Below are 19,181 nucleotides of genomic sequence, written 5' to 3'. Positions count from 1 at the left end.
AAAGTGCCCATGATTCTCAATGTTCTATTTGCATATATTCTAATAGTTTATTTCCTGAATTCAAAGAGCATCATTCACTTACCTCTAACCCTGATGAGTTTACTTTGAGTTTAGTGGAGTCTAGGTTGGTTTATCCCCAGGTTTCTAGACTCCTTGTCTGTCTTGTGCCTCTTTCTCCTATTCCCCAGATTTAAGGCAAAAGCCACACTCTATGGGTCTTGGGTAGGGAAATACCCAGTTTTCAGGCTCCTTATGGGGATTCCCTAGATGGCTGAAGGCACCTCCTCCTTTAAGACCTCATAGAGACTCAGGCCCTGATCCTTCAATGCATTCTTGACAACAGTGGTCCTCAACCAGTGATGATTTTGGCCTCCAGGGGACATTTGGCAAGGCTGGGAATATTTTTGGTTATCATAACTGTGAGGGGGTGGTTACTAGCATCTAGTGGGTAGAGGCCAGGGATGTTGCTAAACATGTCACAATATTCAGGATAACCCTTTGCAACAAAGAATGATGTGGTCCCAAATGTCAATAGTGCCAAGTTTGAGAAACTGATTTCCATGAATATTACTGATTTTAACAAATGAAGCCAAGAACATTTATGTTTTCCAATAAATGAAAGCAGGACAACAAAACTTTCCTAAGGGATATATAGGCCTTTATCCAATTGTACCGTGACTGTTTTTCCTATGAGGTGCTTAAAGCTCTTGCAGAAAAAATAATCGACAATCTGACAACAGAGATTTATTGATTAATTTGCAACGTGAGGTACAACATAGATAACTTCATCACATGGTTACAATCCAGTATTTGTGCTTTGTAAGATAAGTGAACGTTTATTCAAGCACAACAAAAGTCTACACACAATATTCTGGGATTGTTTAAAAAATAAGTGTATTCTATTCCATTTGATAGCACAAAGAAGCACATTTCAGCATGAATTGATGGATATATTTTAAAACTGGGCATTTGGTTAATGTGTCAAATTAAGCATAATAACCTAAATTTGGACTATTTCAATAATAAATGCCTAATGAGCACTGGGCAACTATCCTAGGATGGGAGTGGGGAAGGAAGGATGGCTTACAAGGGAGCTTTCTTTGCATTTCAAAATGTGGCTGATAGAGCAGGTGAGGCCAGCATTCATGTATGAGAACCTGTTGACATTTAAAATTACTTTGTGATCTTGAAAAATAGAGTAAAAGTATAGTATATCCAGAAATCCTTAATAAACACCTCTTTGATCAAGAAAATAAAAGTCCGTGTAGGTCATTATTTGGAAGGAAAGAAGACTTATTAAGGGACATTAGATACCTTTATTTTTCAAAAGAGTAAATCTCTGTTATTAAAATAACTAAAATGTGACAAAATCTTCTTTTCTCCCAATTCAAGGCTAATATCCACGAGTCAGGGAAAGTCTATGATCCTAACTGATCATGTCAAATATGAGACCATTACCCTGCTTCTGTCATTAAAAATGTCATTGGAGTGGCGTGTCTGCTGTACAGCTACCAGCACACACGTGATGAAACAAACCATGAGCTCAATGTCAATATGTGACTTTAGACAACAATCTCTTCATAAGTTAGGAAGCTCGAAGCTAACTCAATATATTATTTAAGACAATAATCTCTTTATAATTTACAATAAAATAAAGTGGAAGTTTGTCATATTATTCAAGACACAAGCAGATTTTATCTGAAAAGACTTTTTTTTTTTTTTTTTTTTTTTTTTAATATGAGAGCTTTCTGTTAGGATAAGAATTATGTGATCATGTTACCCAAGTAATACAGGGATGGAAACAAGACAATCTTTGATTTTCCTCTTCTTCAGTTGAATGCCAATTGACACTAGTTTTCTGCTTAGCTGGGAGCCCAGACACTATTTGGGAGAAGTGGGATATTTATCAGTGGGCTGCAGGGAATAAATGAAATCACCTCAGTAGAGGACGCTGCTATCCTTTTATCAGTGTCCACTGACATTGGTTTGAAAGTGGAAATCTTTTGTATAAAAGCCTGGGGATTTCTCACTCATATCTTAAGTATTTCCCTGGGCTGGCAGCCCCTTAACATAATCAGAAAAAGGAAAATATAGGTTACAGAATACTTTTAAAAATTATTTTGACCACTGAGTTTGTTAATTAGAGATATTACAAATCATTTTATATGATTAAACATATGTGAGCGTTGTTTTCCTGGAGACTGGGTCTCATTATAAGCCTTCTAATTTGGGCCCCATTGAAACTTCTCTTTGTCCAGTCCTTCTAATCCAAGCTCTTTGGAACTCACCCACAAGTTGTATGAATTTGGACAGACCTATATTTTGCTTTTCCTCCGATTTATTCTGTATGCAGTGGATTTGAGTAGCAGATTTTTTTTTTTATAGCTCTGCTAATGTGATGTGATGTTTTGAGAATGTTTAGAGCATTTAGAACAAACCACTGTAATCTAAGCTGAATAAAGGGAAGGAATGCTCTATAGGGCAGACTGCCTTATCCCAGTTCCAAGAGCCAGTCAAACAGACTCAGTCTCCCATCCTTCTGCTCCTCATACATTTTGCAGTACTGGACAACTGCATGGAAGATATCGCCCACTTTCCAGGACTTCTGATGAACCAGCCGCACGACATCTAGAAACTAAAATAAAACAGAGAGTTAGGGCTCACAGAGCATAGAGGGCCCTGAAAGCCACCTCATTCAACCACCCTCGCAAAGCCAATGGCTCTCCAGTCCCTATTTAAATGTCTCTAGTGTCAGAGGACTGTTTTCCAGGATAATCTATTTTCTTTTTAAAGATTCCAGATTATTACCAACTTCATCAACTGCTTTTTTTTTTTTCACAGCAGTTTGCCATTCACTGATTGCAGAGGATTAGATGGAATGAGACTAATTCTTTTTTTTAAGAGCCAGTCTTTTAGATATTTAGTGTTTTCTGGGGTCTGCTTTTTTCTGGGTTAGACTTTCTGTAATAGGACTGTGTATTACAGCTCCCAGTCCCTTCTATTTCTATCACAAATAAGATCTCATTGGGTGTGTAAATTTAGGCCAAATAAATCAAGTGGTAAACTTTGAAGCAGGACCACCTGTTGGTTTCTCATTCCATCCTGAGAAGCAACTCCCTCACCCTCCAGGCTAAGATGAAGGACCAGGAAAGTCTGGCTTTCCACAGCCACAGGATCAGGAAAGATGGAGGAAACACCTTAGATTTGTCACCTGGTGATTGGTACCAGTTCTATCGGCCACAACCTAGAGAGAAAGTCTGGACTGCAAGTGAAATTGAGGGCTTGAAGGGAGGAAAAATGGGGAAATAATTATAAGTGGTTCTCTTCATAGAACTGATGAAGTCCAGTGTGAAGGACTCTCTAATTTCTTAGGTACTTTCTTGAGGAAAGATGTCATGAAAGCCAGGAACTACAGGAAATATTTTAACACGTGGAATCTCATTCAGTTCCGTCACAACTCTATGATGTGAGCATTTGCAATGAAAAAGATGTGGGCTTGGAAGATGAAAAGTAGTCAGTAGGATCGTGGTCTTCTAACGCTTCCGTCCAATGCTCTTTCTACCACCGTAACTTTCTGCATTTTGGTGGCAGAATAACTATGTGCCTACACATAGTAGGTGCTCCATGCATATTTGCTGAACAACAGAAGGGATGCAAGACCAAGTGTGAGTCAAATATATTCAAAGATCTCAAGAAGACTGTTTGGAATATGGATAAGTAAATTCTATGTTCTTGATATTTACTTGGAGCACTAGGAGAAAAAATAGGCTGGAAATTTGGCAGTTTTATGAGGAAGAGAGCTTTATTTGCTAAAAAGATGAGGATTGTGGTTCAGTTACTATTTCTTTGATTTTTTTTTTCTAGGATTTTTAAAAATTAAATTTCTTTTCTTTTCTTTTTTTTTTTTTTTTTTGGTATTTGTTTGCTCAGACTTCAGAGATCAGCCAGGAACTGGAATGCTAATTTCTTTCCAGTTTGAGTATGTTAATTCATTTCAATTACTGAGAAGTTGTCTCATAAAGATCCGCTGTTAAATGATGTTTCTTCTCCCAGCTGTGATGGTACCAACCATTTGCACAGTGACAGTAATCAGTGCTTTATTGTACTCATTTGGCTTGTATTGGCTGAATCAAAATAAAGCAATTTCCTAGGCTGGAAAATGACATCCTTAATTTTTAATACCTGGAAACATAAACATTGTCTTAAGGAGTTTTAGGATGTTGTGAAAAGGGAGACAGATGGAAGGCAGATGGTAACCACAGACAGTGATCTCCCAGCAGAAGGACAACATCTTAGCCATCTTTTCATATCTCATGCCTGCACATAGTAGGTGCTCCATGCATATTTGCTGAATGACAGAAGGGATGCAAGACCAAGCGTGAGTCAAATACATTCAAAGATCTCAAGAAGGCTGTTTGGAATATGGATAAACGTTTAGCATCATTGAGGATGAACTTTCACTAAGTATTCAGTCTTGAGTTTTGGGTCATGTATTTTCACATAAATATAATTTAAACATGCATCTCTTGAGGCTGTTGCTCAATAATTTTCTACTGCAAGAACGTTCCTCGAAAATGATTGGAGGTTATAGATCTAGGAAAAGGCTGAACAGAGCCTGGAGTGGGAGAGTGGTGGGCATGCGGCAAAATAAAAGCTGGTCATGGGGCATGTTTCTTGTCACGTGGTGACTGAGTGGGCATATACGTTGTGGGGGTGAGATGTGGGGCTGCTTCATGCTCATGGTAGCAGCCATGGTGAGCCAGCTCATTCACTCCCATCAGTCTCAGTATTAGAATTTCAGAGAGGCCGGGTGCGGTGGCTCATGCCTGTAATCCCAGTACTTTGGGAGGCCGAGGTGGGTTGATCACGAGGTCAGGAGTTCGAGACTAACCTGACCAATGTGGTGAAAACCCCATCTCTATTAAACATACAAAAATTAACCAGGCGCGGTGACGTGCACCAGTAATCACAGCTGCTCAGGGGGCTGAAGTGGGAGAATCGCTTGAACCCGGGAGGCAGAAGTTGCAGTGAGCTGAGATCTCACCACTGCACTTCAGCCTGGGTGACAGAGTGAGACTCCATCTCAAAAAAAAAAAAATGGAAAGAAAGAAAGAAAGAAAAAATTTAAAAGAAAGTATTCATTGCCTGGGACCTCTCACCATCCTTCTGAGCTTCTTGTCCATCTGATTCTTGACATTTTAGGAACAGAGTGCAAACCCTTTAGGTTAAGGCTTTGCTAATGATGAAAATACTTTTGGGAAGGGAAACATTTCAAGCAGCTATTAGTGATTTATGGAGATACATAAAAATAATTTTGTGAGCTGTTACTTATTATCTAAGAGTGTATGTAAGATCCAAGCCACGATTTCGATTCAACAAAGGGATGATGACATGTGGCTTTGGAATAGTGGTCTTGAAGGGAATAAAGGGGAGAAAGGCTAAAATGACAGCTTTTGTGTGATTCCACTAAGCAGGCTTTTCCTCACTCTCCAGCTCTTACTGGAAATCTAGAAAGTAGAGCTCCTAGTGCAGAAGGTGGGGACATTGAATTTCTGAGGTCTCACTGGGAGAGGCTCACAGGTTGTTGATTTGTTTCTCGAGATTTCGCCAAAGCATCCCCAGTAGTCTTGGTGTCTCCTTTCACTTAGCAAGTCTGAAAAGATTCCATCGATGAAAACATGACATTTGCCTTGGCTCCTTTCTGTAAACCGTGGCTCACGGGACCACCACCTTATCCCCAGCTTTTATCTCTGAGTCACTGTCTGGGTGGGGGAAGAATCAAAGCTTTGGAGCAGATGCCAATATTTTCCCAGAATTCTCCCTGCCTCATACTTTTCCAGAAGCCCTAACACCAGCTTCTTTCCATCTATTTGGGGCCTGTGAAGGACAATCTCTCCAAACTTGTCAAAATAACCCACCAGCTAGGCCACTCTGCGTATAGTTTGTGGTGTGGTCACAAGCTGGAATCTGTCATGATTTCTAAGTCCAGGCTGATATCCCAAAAAAGTGGCATTTAACAATGGTCTGGCCCCACTACACAGAGCATGCTCTGAGGCTATGATGACTTAATCTTGGATATTGAGACCTGGAAACATCTTTGGGGCTGATGAGCAAGAAGATCTCATGTTTTCTTTTCTTCCATTAAAAAAAGGTAAGAATGAAAAATGATTGTGAAGAAGTCAGAAAAGGACATTCTAGTTCTTTACTGGGCTGAAATTTTAAAACCACGTCCTACTCAGCAGCAATTCCTAGAGCTCTCGTTGTGTCTGTTCATGCTATTGCCTGGGTATTTTCACAATCAGCTTTAGCATGTCAGGATCTGAGTTTTTCTTTCAATGGTATTGAAAAATAAAAATGAAAATATTTCATTTTCTGCCATTTCACAATCAGTAATAATGAGGTTCCCTTCCCTTAAATCATAGTTGGCATTTCGAAGGTTTTGTCTTAGGAAACTAGAAGAATTTACATTCTATCATCTGTAGACTCGTTTGAAGAAAAGAATCACATAGGAGATAGTTTTTATATTCTCAGGTGCATTTAATAAATTAGATTAATTGTTTACAAAATTGTATCATGAAATCTATGGGAGTTGTTGCAAGTTGTATAATTTTTTGGAAACATTCAACTTAGGTTTCTGAAAGCAACTACATCCTTTTGCTCCAAGGCAGAATTAGATTGCATTAAGCATAAGAGAGTTGGTTCTTATATTGCTCCTGCAATTAAGGCCCGTAGAGCTACCAGCCTTAGCCTTGGCTGCACCCTGGAACCCCAGGCACCTTTACAAAACCCTGATGCCTGGGCAGCATTGCCGGAGAAGATTCTGATCTAATTGATTGGAGCACTGGAGTTTGTAAAACCTCCCTGTGTTACTCTAACACGCACTAAATCTGACTAAAGAAATCAGTTCAAGGCACTTTATTATGATTACAGATGAAGCGCCTCAGTATTGAATTCTTCCTAATTTTCCCCTTCCTTTGCGATGAGTTTCTTTGAAACTAATAACCTTAACTGTAGTTTTTTTGTCTTCGTATCTGCAAAGTTAAGTCAAAAGTCAATACCATCAAATTGGAGACTATTATTCTAAGTGAAGTAACTCAGGAGTGGAAAACCTAACATTGTATGTTCTCACTCATAAGTGGTAGCTAAGTTATGAGGATGCAAAGGCATAAGAATGATATAATGGACTTTGGAGAGAATCTTAGATGACTCAAAAAAAATTAGAAGATTTTATTCCTAAAATTACATTATTTAGAATTAAAGTTCTTGGGCTGGTGCTAATTGAATGAGTGAAATATCATTTAATATCCTTCTTAATAACGTTAGCGGAATGTCTATTTTCTCAGAAAAAGAGTTATATCCAAAAAGAAGTATTCTCTTTGAGAATTGAAAATCAGGTTGGGATAAACAAATACCAAGTCAGGGCATGATTTATGTAACCCAGGTGTTTGTGAGACACCTCTTACCCTTGCACCGACGGGGGATTTCTGAGACATATATTCATATAACATTGTTTCTTCAAGAAGATACATTGTATAAACATCTATTCCATTAAGGTACCACCTAAAAATCTACCATGTCATACTCTTATTCAGTAAGTGGCAGGCGATAGAGCTGGAACCAGCTCATCTTTCATTTTCCCATGAGCTTGGGAATGTATTCCTGAGAATGCTTTTCTCTCCTCTATATAGAAGAGGGTCTTTGGGACAGTGTATGGCATGGGCGTAGGCTCACATGTGATTGTGTTTTTTTATTGCACCCTTTGCAGCTGAGTGGTAAGGTTGGAGGAGAATTTATCAAGTAGTGAACCGCTCAACACCTTGTAAATGAAGGTATGACAAGTATAGCAAGGTGCCTAGAATAATTTTGGGTATAACAGCAGGCAGGCATAGGCATGAAAGGACGTATTAATTACCAGTTGGTAAAAGGTTGAAGTGAGAGAGGGTATGAACAGTGAATTAGATCTCCTTTTCAATTTTTCCTATAGTCGATCCCATGGACTCGTGATGCAGAAATAGAGAAGCTGCTCTAACTACCGTAAGCAGGGGCAAGAAGGTAAAGAACATTCCATTTCAGACTGCTAGATTTTGGCACAGATAATTAAAATGCAATTACACAGTTAAAAAAAATCCAGATTGTAAGCCCAAGGTCATTTAACTTGAGAAAGGTCCTTTTAAAATAAAGAACTACTGAGAAGTATTTTATGGAGAAAGCAGGGTGCAGGGACTTGGCCTGGGAAATCGTTCATGTACCTGATTTGCTCCTTAGTCAAAAAGGGACAATAATATCTGTTCTGTTTTTTCACAGGCTTGTTGAGAAGCAAGTAGGATGAGGCACATGGAGGCACCTTGTGACAACAAGACATGAAAATCCTACCCGGTGGCTTGATAGGCAGGATCCTAAAACAGTACTCAAGGTTTTTCACCCTAATCCCTGGGACTATGAATAAGATGAGATATCATACCCTTATTACGCTACCTTACATGGCAAAAAGGATTTATCAGTTACCTTTGAGTTAATCAGAAACCTATCTGGTGATTATAATCTAATAACACATATTCTTTTTTTTTTTTTTTTTTTGAGACAAAGTCTCAAGTCTCAGTCTGCCACCAGGATGCCAGGATGGAGTGCAGTGGTGAAATCTTGGCTCACTGCAACCTCCACCTCCTGGGTTCAAGCAATTCTCCTGTCTCAGCCCCCTGAGTAGCTAGGATTACAGGTACCTGCCATCACACCTGGCTATTTTTTTTTTTTTTTTTTTAAGTAGAGATGTGGTTTCACCATGTTGCAGGCTGGTCTTGAACTCCTGACCTCAGGTGATCTGCCCACCTCAGCCTCCCAAACGGCTGGGATTATAGGCATGAGCCACTGCACCTGGCCTAATCACACAAACTCTTTAAAGACAGAGCTTTTTCTGGCTGGTGGCTGAGGTATCAGAGAGATTGATACCAAAAGGACATAAAGGAGCCATGTGACAGGGAATGTGGGTGGCTCTGGGAGCTGAGAGCGGCCCTCTGCTGACAGCCAGCAGGGAAACAGGACCTCAGTCCTACAACCACCTGAAACTGAGTTAGCACAACAACCTGAAGGAGCTTGGACTCCTTCTGTTCCCTGGAACTTCTGGATAAGTGCCTAGTCAGGCTAATGCCTTCATTTCCGCCTTGTAAAACCTAAAGCAAAGATTACAATGGAACTCACCCTAACTTCAGGCCTATGGAGCTGAGTGCTGTTTTAAGCTGGTAAATTTGTGGCAGTTTGTTACACAGCAATAGAAAACTAATATGTTATTATTAATTTGAAATCTTTTAAAACGAGTCTACTTTTAAACTATGGAAAATTGAGCTTGAAGACATTGGCAGACAGATTCATGCCTTACTCTTAATAGCTAAGATTCTACCACAGTTACAGATATAGAATTAGAGTGATAGTTACTATTAATTTTGATGTTGGCCAAGGATCGCTTGCCTAGCTTTATATTTCTGGTAGGTGGAGAATAATAAATAAAAAGTCTTCCTAATGCAAATCTGTTTGGAAGGGAATTAAAAATGCCTTCTCTTGGCTTGTTTTAGATGTCAATGTGGCTTTACTTTGGTTTCTGTTATATATCAGGTTCTTCTTTCTTTCTTTTATTTAAAGGAGTGCTATGAAGAAGTTTGTCCCAGAGCAAGAAAACACCAAAAACTAAGAGACTCTAAAAAAGTTCCCAACCCCCCAATTTGCTTTTCTCACAACCACCTACTAGCCAAGACAAAGTAAGGATCAAAGAAATGCTAATTATATTATATTTACACAGGTGGAAGATTTCAATGTTCTAGCTACAATTTTAAGGTCAAGAACAGTCAGCATCAAATAATTCAAATGGAAATAGGGCATTTACTGAGCATTTACTGAGTTTCCAGTGGTGATAAAAACACAAAGCTTCATTGATACCCAAACCTGGAACATGATACCTTTTCAATTCTGTTTTCCTGAGACTTCTTAAAGTAGATGGTGGGAATCCCAAGTTCAGAGGCAGCTATCCACTGCAGGGTGGCTCGGAGCTCGGCATCCGGACACTCTGGCTCCAGGTCAAAGTTGATCACCAGCAGGCTCCTCTGGGGGCTGGCTGTTCCCATGGGCAGTCCAGATGCAGGCGCTGGGCACAGACACAACCACAGCCTTATCCCTCTTTCCAAAGGGAGAGCCCAGGCAATTGTGTGTCAAAAGTATGGGAAGGTGGCTTACCCTCTACGCTTTCTGACTGTCCTTTAAGAATCTCCTTTTCTTCTAGTAATTCACTTTGGGAGAAAACAACAGTATATGATTGGTAATGTTTAGAAGAATAAGCTGTAAATGAAAGATGAGGCGATGGGTCTTACTGATCTAAAGGCTTCTGAAGTTCATTCTGGATTTATTGTTTTTGTAGAGTGGAGTAATGCTGGGAAAATACCAATGTGGCTATTATGTAGGATCACTGGGTCTGCAATAAATGTCCTCCTCCAACAACAACAGGCCAGATAACTCAAGTTACTTTAGTTAGGATAGCTGGTGTGGGAGACTGAGAGATGCATCCTCTTCTCTTCAACCTCCTTACCATAAACCTTCATAGGTTTAAACAATCAAAGAGAGATTTTGTGGGCAACTGTTCTGATTTGGAGATTTATTCTTCCGCATTTTACTTTCATGTTAATGAATCATATGTTCCCATCTTGTCACTGTTTTTTTTTTCCTATACTACAATAGCAACCTAGCTTTTATTTTATTTAAAAAATAATTTTACAGGTATATGGTTCTTTGATCTGAAATAAGAAAAAAGACAACCGGCTGGGTGTGGTGGCTCATGCCTGTAATCCCAGCACTTTGGGAGGCTGAGGCGGGCGGATCACAAGGTCAGGAGATCGAGACCATCCTGACTAACATGGTGAAACCCCGTCTCTACCGAAAATACAAAAAATCAGCCGGGCGTGGTGGCGGGCACCTGTAGTCCCAGCTACTCAGGAGGCTGAGGCAGGAGAATGGCGTGAACTCAGGAGGCGGAGTTTGCAGTGAGCTGAGATCACGCCACTGCACTCCAGCCTGGGCGACAGAGCAAGACTCCATCTCAAAAAAAAAAAAAAAGAAAAAGAAAAAAGACAATCAACAAACTGCAGAACTTACATTTGACAGAAAAATATCTCAATTAAAAATTTTCTTTTTCTTTCTTTTTATTGGGGAAGTGTAGTAGGCTGGGTGGTTTAGAATGAGGGACTCATAACTGAAGTGTTTCATTAGATACGGTAGAGTTCAATATCGGAGGTGTTTTCATACGGTGTGTACTTATTACAGAGCCTTGCACGTAGTGGGAGGACTTGGTAAATGTTTCTAAAGTAAGAACATATGGCCAGCAGCTGAAAGGAAGTGGCTATCCTGGGAAGCCTGTGGTTGTCCTATATTTTTGTCGTGTCTAGAAATTGGAGTACAGGAGCCCTTAAAAATGTGTTGTTTGATGTTAGACAATTCTCTCATTCTGTTACTGCTAAGATATGGTTGAAAAATTCCATTGCATTCCTGATGTTAAGAGAAAGAGTATAGTAATTCTTTCATTCATACATATTTATTTGCAGAAATGTTAATTTTTCAAGGATCTAGATTTTCTTCTAGATCTCTATGCAAGTGACATTGGGGGTATGACAAATGGGAGGCACAGTTTCTGCTCTTTTGGATGCTGACCATGGAGGTGATTTCTTGGCTTTCTTAGAATACAGATTTTCCCTGGGGTCATAGGCTCATAGGCTCATACTGCAGAGAAAGTTGGGAAAAGTAGCTAAATAAATGTTTCCTGAAAGAGAAAAATAAATTTACCCCAAGGTAGTTTTTGTTTGTTTGTTTTGGTTTTTGGTTTCTCCTTAAAACAAAACAAAACAAAAAAACAAGATAATGTGTACGTTCATCTCCACTGAATAATGGCTGTGTGGAGCAACAAAAGATGCACCGTCACCCTCAATCACTGAGGAACACACCAGGTTAAATGGTGAAATAAGAGTGCTGTAGTTATAGATAGTGATGGAGAAAATAGGTCAGGGAGCAACTTTAGCCTACACTTATTTATCATTGTTCTGAAATTTCAGAAATCTCCAAATCATAAGCTAAATCAGAATGGTCAAAAATAGATTTCGATCATTTAAATTTTCCAGAATAACCACATATTCTAGAAGTAGTCCTGACCTCATGTTGCCCTCTCTTTCTGCGGCATATTTTAGGATGCATGTACTTCCTAGAAGTACTCGTCCTTCTCTAAGTCCTTTTTTCCTTTGGTCTTAAGGAAGTCCCCATATTGTGGAGAGCATAGTCACTGGGTGAGAATGACACATATCCATCATGACAACCATTTAATATTAGACACATTTAGTAGTGATAATCCCAGGTTTCTACATGTAAAGGAAAAGCCATTCACATTTGATTTTACTGAAGTGATGATGTTTCACAGTGAAGACTATTGAGTAGTCTTCTTTAGTTGGCATGGTATAATTTAAATGGATTTTTGCTTCTGTTTCTAGGTAGGTAAAATGACATACACTTCAGATTATATTGATAAGTTTTATCTGAAATAATTATTCCACAGGGGGCAGATTTGAAACCCAGAAAGCAGGTGGTGGCAGGGCAGGGCCTATTCTAGGCTTGAATTCTTGCTCCAGTGACATGGAACCACAGCAGTACAGACACGATGAGGTCAGTGGTTGGGCACACCCTGAATGATCAAAATGGATTGCCAGATGGAATTGGAGTAGTGGTCTCACAATCACTGCATCTCAGTGGCTACTTACTTAATCATGGGAGAAGATGGCATGCTTTCCTGATAAATGTCCAGGTCCATAATGCCAAGACTGCTAGTGGCACTACTGTTGCCATTGCTGACAAAGCAAAAGTTTACATATTAATGCCCGTCTCCAGCCCCTAACATGCTGCTGACAGTGATGTTCCATTGTTGTACAAGCTCCTTCCTTTGGTCCCCAGAAGAATATCGCTTTGTGCCTAGGACACCTCAATTAATATTTATTTCTGACCAAATTAAGAGAAATCATAATGAGACATAAGCCTAACAGGCTCAGCAGATACTAATAATACTACTAATAATTTGTGAACAATACTAAGTTGGAGTGGTATCACAGCTGGTAGATCACACCCAGGGGATAACCATCAGTATGCCTCATTTCTTCATTCTAGTTGCAGCGAAGGTATTTATCTATTGGCAAGAGATTTCTTGCTGCTGGGGACACCTGCAGAGATGAAGGAACTTCTGAAAACATGGGCTGGCAGAAACCAGTTTTGACAGAAACCAGTGGACTCATGTTCTCCCTTTGCCATTTGGGGGATTTTCTCAGGGACATTCCATAGGATTTCATAGGCTAAGCATCTGGCTTGTTATTTTCCTATGAGACTACAGAACCCCAAGTACAAAGCTGGGCAGTGTCAATGTTTTATTGGTCCTTTATCTTACAATCTTCAAGAAAGAGCAACACCTGGTACCTTTTTTATTGTAGAGAAGGAGGACCCAGATTGCATCATTTTCATAGGCTGCACAATCAACATATGGTCTAGTTACTAGCCTGGAACTTACTGACTGAAACACAGCAAAGTTGAGCCAATTTTTAGGCTCTGTTTGTGCTTGTGAAATGAAATATAGCCAATTTTACCAAACCACTCAGTCTCCTCACACCTTCTCTGTTTCCAGTGACATCTTTTTCAAGCAAGGCTTTCAAAGGGTGAGTGGTGGTGCATCGTGTAGTGGGACAGTTTTCTCCTGAATATACCAAGAGTAGATGGTACTCTAAGAGTAGAAAATATCAACTGGATGCCTTCAATTTTAAATTCTTGTCTTAGCTTTTGAGGGGGACATCAGATATATTCACATATTGAAACCTGATGACTCAAAATTGCACTGGAGGTAATCAACCCTGTAAACCTTACTGTTGAGTCCAAAGATTCGAGTTCTCTTTGCTTTTTGTTTCTATCTTGTAATACTTTCCACTAGTTTTAGAAGTTTTGACAAACCGTTTAACATTGTGAAATGTTAAGTCGAAACAGACTAAACTCCCAGAAATAAAACTTTCCAAGAGTCATACATACACCCAGATGCCAATCCCATTTTCCAGTTGGCCTCTGTGCAAAGCCTGCGGTCCGGTATCAAATGAGATTTTGGGCAGAAACACAGGGAGTCTTTTAGAGGTTCCGCCTCAACAGGGAATAGTTTTTAGTTAAAGTCTCCTGATTGGCTTGAGCCCTTCCAGATCTGATGTCTCCTAATCTCCTCTCTGGCTTTGTGGGAGGAACAATACAGAGGCAGGGGAGATGGAGGGAGGAACAGTCAGGCCAAACAATAGAACACAGTGTGGAAACACTTGCCTCGTGTAAACCCAGCCTGTGTTGCATCTGAAATACAAACGAACCAGAGGCAGAGCATCAAACACACTAGGTGTAAAAGCAGCTCACCATTGAAAAAAAATTTCAGTTGTTATCACAGAATGTACTAGCTGGGGCTTGCAGGGAAGGGAACGCAGCTCATTCTTAATCACGGCCAATGAAATTTAAGCCATAACTGGATGTTAAGTTACCTCTCAGCACACAAATCATGACAGGCAGGCACCTTGACATAGTGGGAACTTTCCTTTTTTTTGTTCTCTCCTCCTCTCTTTATTAGAGACCCTTTGCAGAGAACCATTAAAGCGTATTTTTTTAGAATCTGTGTTGAGAACAATTTCCCTGGGAAGTCAAGGGAAGAGCAGGTACCTCATGGATCGCTCACTGAGCTGCAGAAAGCTACTTGTGTCATCTGGGTTGTCCTCCTCATTGGCAAGCTGTGTCCAGCTGCCTGTGCTCTCCTCACTGCTGCTTGGAGGGTTGGGGGACTCATCGGGGGCTCTGGCTTCTGTGGAGGCTTCAGTCTGTGGTACATCTCTGGCATCAAGGCTGTCACTGTAGAGGGCAGGATATTATTACCAAGAGAGGCAGCACACACACCCACCCACCCACCCACCCACACACACACACACACACAGAAACTTCACAGAGCCACTTTGTAGAGTCCCAATAAACAGGATGTCACTGGACACAGGCAGAGTCTCCCTGAGCTGATCCTTCTGCTGGTTCTCCAGGTACCATTTGCCTTTTCAGGATTACTCCCCATCAGCCAGCTTTTCCATCTCTTCTATTAATCTCTGTCTACTGACTCCCTCCAATCATTTGAAACACAGGTTGAATGTATGTAGCCTGGCCTACACACAAAAGAATTATCGAGGAACAATGGTGTTTAAAAAGAAGACACACAAAGCATTCACCCCAGAGATTATGACTCAGCGTTTCTGGAAGGAGGCCCACAAATCTGCATTTTCATCCATCACTCCTGGTTGATTCTAACGCAAGAGGATCATTAGAAAAATACCTGCCCCGTTTCTGGTGATTTTTACCAAGTCATTTTGCACTGACTTGGTAAAAAGCAAGATGCTTCTATATTTTGATATACATATCCTCTGTATTTTGTACTTGCACTGTATTTTGTGCTGTGTTTTACCCCATCTCATCCCTCTGAAACCCCTGATTTATATCAGCACCACTCTTTTGAGCACTTGAATTTTTAGACCAAGGAGCTCTCCAGAGCATTTAACCCTTGATCTGACAGGCCTTTGTTCTAGAAACTTCTCCTCCCCGGCCTCCTGTGAATTTCTGTCTCTGATCCCTTCTTGCCTGGAACCCAGTTCTCTGTTTTTCCTTTAAGTGTAGCTATAGCTGACTCTGATTGATTTCCTGTCCTCCTTTCCACAGTCAGTTCCTAAGCAATCTCCTTGCCTGTCTACGAAAATAGCTTCCGAGTCTGGATCCCAGTCAGGATCCTTCTTCTAGATTCTGGGGCTCTTTTATCAGTGGGTCTTCTGCATAGCTCATTAACATCTCGAAATCAATAGATCTAAAATGAATTCTAATTGCCTTCCCACCCTCTTCCCGGGCTTCTTATTTCCATTGACTTTTCTGAGTGCCTAGGCTTAAAATCTTGCAGTCTTCCAATTTCTTCTCTTTGCCCTTTACATTCAATAAATTTCTATGTTCAATCAGTTCCAACTCTAAAGTATCTTTTACTTACTCACTCATCCCTGTCTCCGTGTTCATGAAATTATTAGGCTGGTGCAAAAGTAATTGCGGTTTTTGCAATTACTTTTAATGGCAAAACCCTCAATAATTATTGCACCAACATAATGTTTCAATTTGTCTTTCTAAATTGCTAGAATTCCAGATTCCGAAGGAAGACTTCCTGTAGATGAAGATCCAGAAGCCCAGTGAGATTGGAGGGCTTATCCTGAAACAGGAGTTGGTACTAGACATTTAGACGTTGAGTTTTGCGATCGGTGGGCATTGCACCACTTGTGCTTGCCAGGACTATATTGCACCAGCCTTCCAACGGTTGTGCCTCAACTAGTCATCCACTTTCAAAACCTTCTTAACCCTGGTGCCAGATTAAAGTTCCTAAAGCATATTGTTGGTTGCTCTCGTGAGGAGCCTTCAGGAACTTCCTGAAGCCAAACTCTATATGTCATGGCCTTCCCCTGCTTACCAAGTTTCATGTGCCTCAACCCTAATCACTACTAAACAAACAAAACTATCTACTGTTTTTCAAAAATGCAGGGATTTCTTGCCTCCCAGCCTTCGCCTAGCTGAGTCCTCTGACCAAATGGTGGAGAAGTGTGCTTTGAGCATACTTTCTGCCATCCAACTGCTGTAGATTCCTGTTCCACGACTTGTCACCTGTTCAACTTAGGTAAGTTAATAAATTTCTCCAAGAAAAGTAATAACATCTCATAAAGGTTTTTGGAAGATATAAATTAGAAAAAAATTCATTTAATGCATTTGGCTTAGTGCCTGTATATAAGTATCCAATAAGTATTCCTCCTTATTAATAAATTATATAATTCATTAAGTCTAATAACATGCTTTTTTAAAGAATCATAAGTCTAATAACGCGCTTTTTTGATCTTTGCTTCTCACTACTCCTCAAGCCTCAGCCAAGACACTCCCACCTCCCCAAAACATTTCTCAATCTCCTTAGCTGGAGCTCTCTCCCTTGAATGGTTGAAGTAATCTATTTGTTTTTCTTTCTTTTTGGTGAAATGGAAAGCTTCCTGACTCACATTCTGGTACATACAGTTATTTGTGTATATAATATTCATTATTAAGAATTTTTGCACTTTTTTGTATTTTAAGAACAGAGCTGTGAATACATAAACTATTCTTTGGATGAATATGTTATTGCTAAAAGTATCTAGTTTTATAAGTAGAGCCACACTCTCAGTCTACAGAGCTCCACTTGTTAAGTTGTAAACTGTGAAAGATCTGAGATGTTGCACTACTTGCAAGCTAATAGTTGTTTTTTGTTTGTTTGTTTGTTTGAGACAAAGTCTTGCTCTGTTGCCCAGGCTGAAGTGCAGTAGCGTGATCTTGGCTCGCTGCAACCTACACCTCCCAGATATAAGCAATTCCCCTGCCTCAGCCTCCCAAGTAGCTGGGATTACAGGCATGTATCACCACGTCTGGCTAATTTTTTTACTTTTAGTAGAGATGGGTTTTGCCATGTTGGCCAGGCTGGTCTCGAACTCAAGTGATCTGCACTCCTGAGCCTCCCAAAATGCTGGGATTACAGGCATGAACCACCGCGCCTGGCCTTTAGGGTTAATATACAATCACCCTTTAATTCAGGTGTCAGTGCCCTTTGCTCAGGAAACTCCGAGTGTACAGAAATGTAAATATGTTCATGGAAATTTGTCTGCAGACTATTTACAGGGTCATCAAAAACTAACAGTATTTATGTTTTTGACATTAACAGACATAAATGACTACAAACAAAAAGCAACAGCATATTTTGCTATTGACAATAAAAATAGAGTCACTTGATCTAGTAGATGCTGGAATGCTTTACTCCAGGCCATGGTACCCTGACTGTGGAGAACACAGGCTGCTGACTATACACACTGGGAATTACCCTCAGTGAAGGAATTCCTTGCCAAGGTTAGACCCTTTCCCAGTGAGGATCCTAATGTCTGGCTAATACAGAGATACAAAAGCCCACTCCTTGCTTCCATTTGCATCAAAACTGACAGACCATCCCATCTTCAGCGTTTCCTGCAGGATGTGCCAAGGCCTCAGTTGCAAACACATTTGGGGAGGACCTCTCCTCTTGGCCAATCTTGCCTTTCTCACTTCCTTACATGTGTATGCACATATTTCTGCAGAGAAGTCCCTGACAAATTATCTGCCTGCAATTCTCCCTCTCAGAGTCTTTTCCTGGGGAATACAACCTAAGACAGGTGGCCTCTTTCATTGAAAGTAAAATCAATTTGGTTACAGAAAGGTCTATATAATTTTCCTCAGTCTTAGAATTAGTACTGTTATCCCTTCTCTGAGAATGGTTATATTTTAAACATTTAAAAAAGTTCTCATATAGAGAGCAGAGTTTCAAATGCATAACTTTTTGAGTGTGATTAAAAATCTCCTTTTTGGTATGTGAACTCGCCACTGCAGGAATTTTACAAAAGGTTTTGGATGTTTGCTCCTGACAGTCCTTCTCACAGCGTTCTGGGTAGGTTTGGCATTAAGGTGTGGTTATTTCTAGTATGCTATGCTGCTAACACTTTGTGAAAGAAGGTCCTTGCTTGGTTTTTTCTTTTTGAAATATTGAGATTTTTCCAAATCGTGCAATGGGGAAGGAGGGGAATGGTGCAGCCAAAGAGGCAGCATGGACTTAAATTCAAATGAAAGAAAAGTTCATTGATGACAAATGGAAGTAATACACGTATTCCCAACACAGTGCAAATGAGCCAAGGACCAGATACAAAGGAGAAGGTTCCCAAACCATTCATTTGCCTAGTTAAAAAGTCGTTTCCTGGACCAATTTCTTACTAAGTTAGAATCTCCTGTTATTAGAAACATTTATTCCAGGCTATTTCTTACTAAAGAACTTAAATCTCAGTGATTGACATCCAACATCCTTATTAAAAAAAATGAGTCTGTTAGTGTATTTTACTTTATCTTAATTTCATGCTCTATTTAAAGTAAATCTCACGTTCCATGTCACATAACTAGGAATTCAGAATGAGTAATCGTTATCCACAACACTAGTTTTCATTTTCTTTTGAGAGAAATGTATAGTTCTGCTCATTTGTGAATAATGCATAGAGGTGTTG

At 40.0% G+C, this 19,181-nt stretch overlaps 1 protein-coding gene across 7 annotated transcripts in view; it reads right to left on the bottom strand.

Annotated features, from left to right (window-relative positions):
- Positions 1–731: 731 nt before the first annotated feature.
- Positions 732–19,181, bottom strand: part of SPHKAP (SPHK1 interactor, AKAP domain containing) — a 196,497-nt gene continuing 178,047 nt past the window's right edge. For 4 of the 7 annotated variants that reach the window (XM_050752094.1, XM_050752095.1, XM_050752096.1 and 1 more), the window contains 5 exons: positions 14,743–14,928; positions 12,780–12,866; positions 10,222–10,274; positions 9,948–10,132; positions 732–2,635 (listed from right to left, as the gene is read on the bottom strand). In XM_050752094.1, the coding sequence (XP_050608051.1) occupies positions 2,492–2,635; positions 9,948–10,132; positions 10,222–10,274; positions 12,780–12,866; positions 14,743–14,928 (655 nt within the window). In that variant the 3' untranslated portion in view covers positions 732–2,491. The remainder of the gene's footprint in view (positions 2,636–9,947; positions 10,133–10,221; positions 10,275–12,779; positions 12,867–14,742; positions 14,929–19,181) is intronic. The other 3 variants (XM_050752097.1, XM_050752099.1, XM_050752100.1) reach the window with 1 other exon arrangement.

The sequence above is a fragment of the Macaca thibetana genome, chromosome 12 (assembly GCF_024542745.1).
Source record: "Macaca thibetana thibetana isolate TM-01 chromosome 12, ASM2454274v1, whole genome shotgun sequence".
Lineage (NCBI taxonomy): Eukaryota > Metazoa > Chordata > Mammalia > Primates > Cercopithecidae > Macaca > Macaca thibetana.
This window is presented reverse-complemented; position numbering and strand designations above follow the sequence as displayed.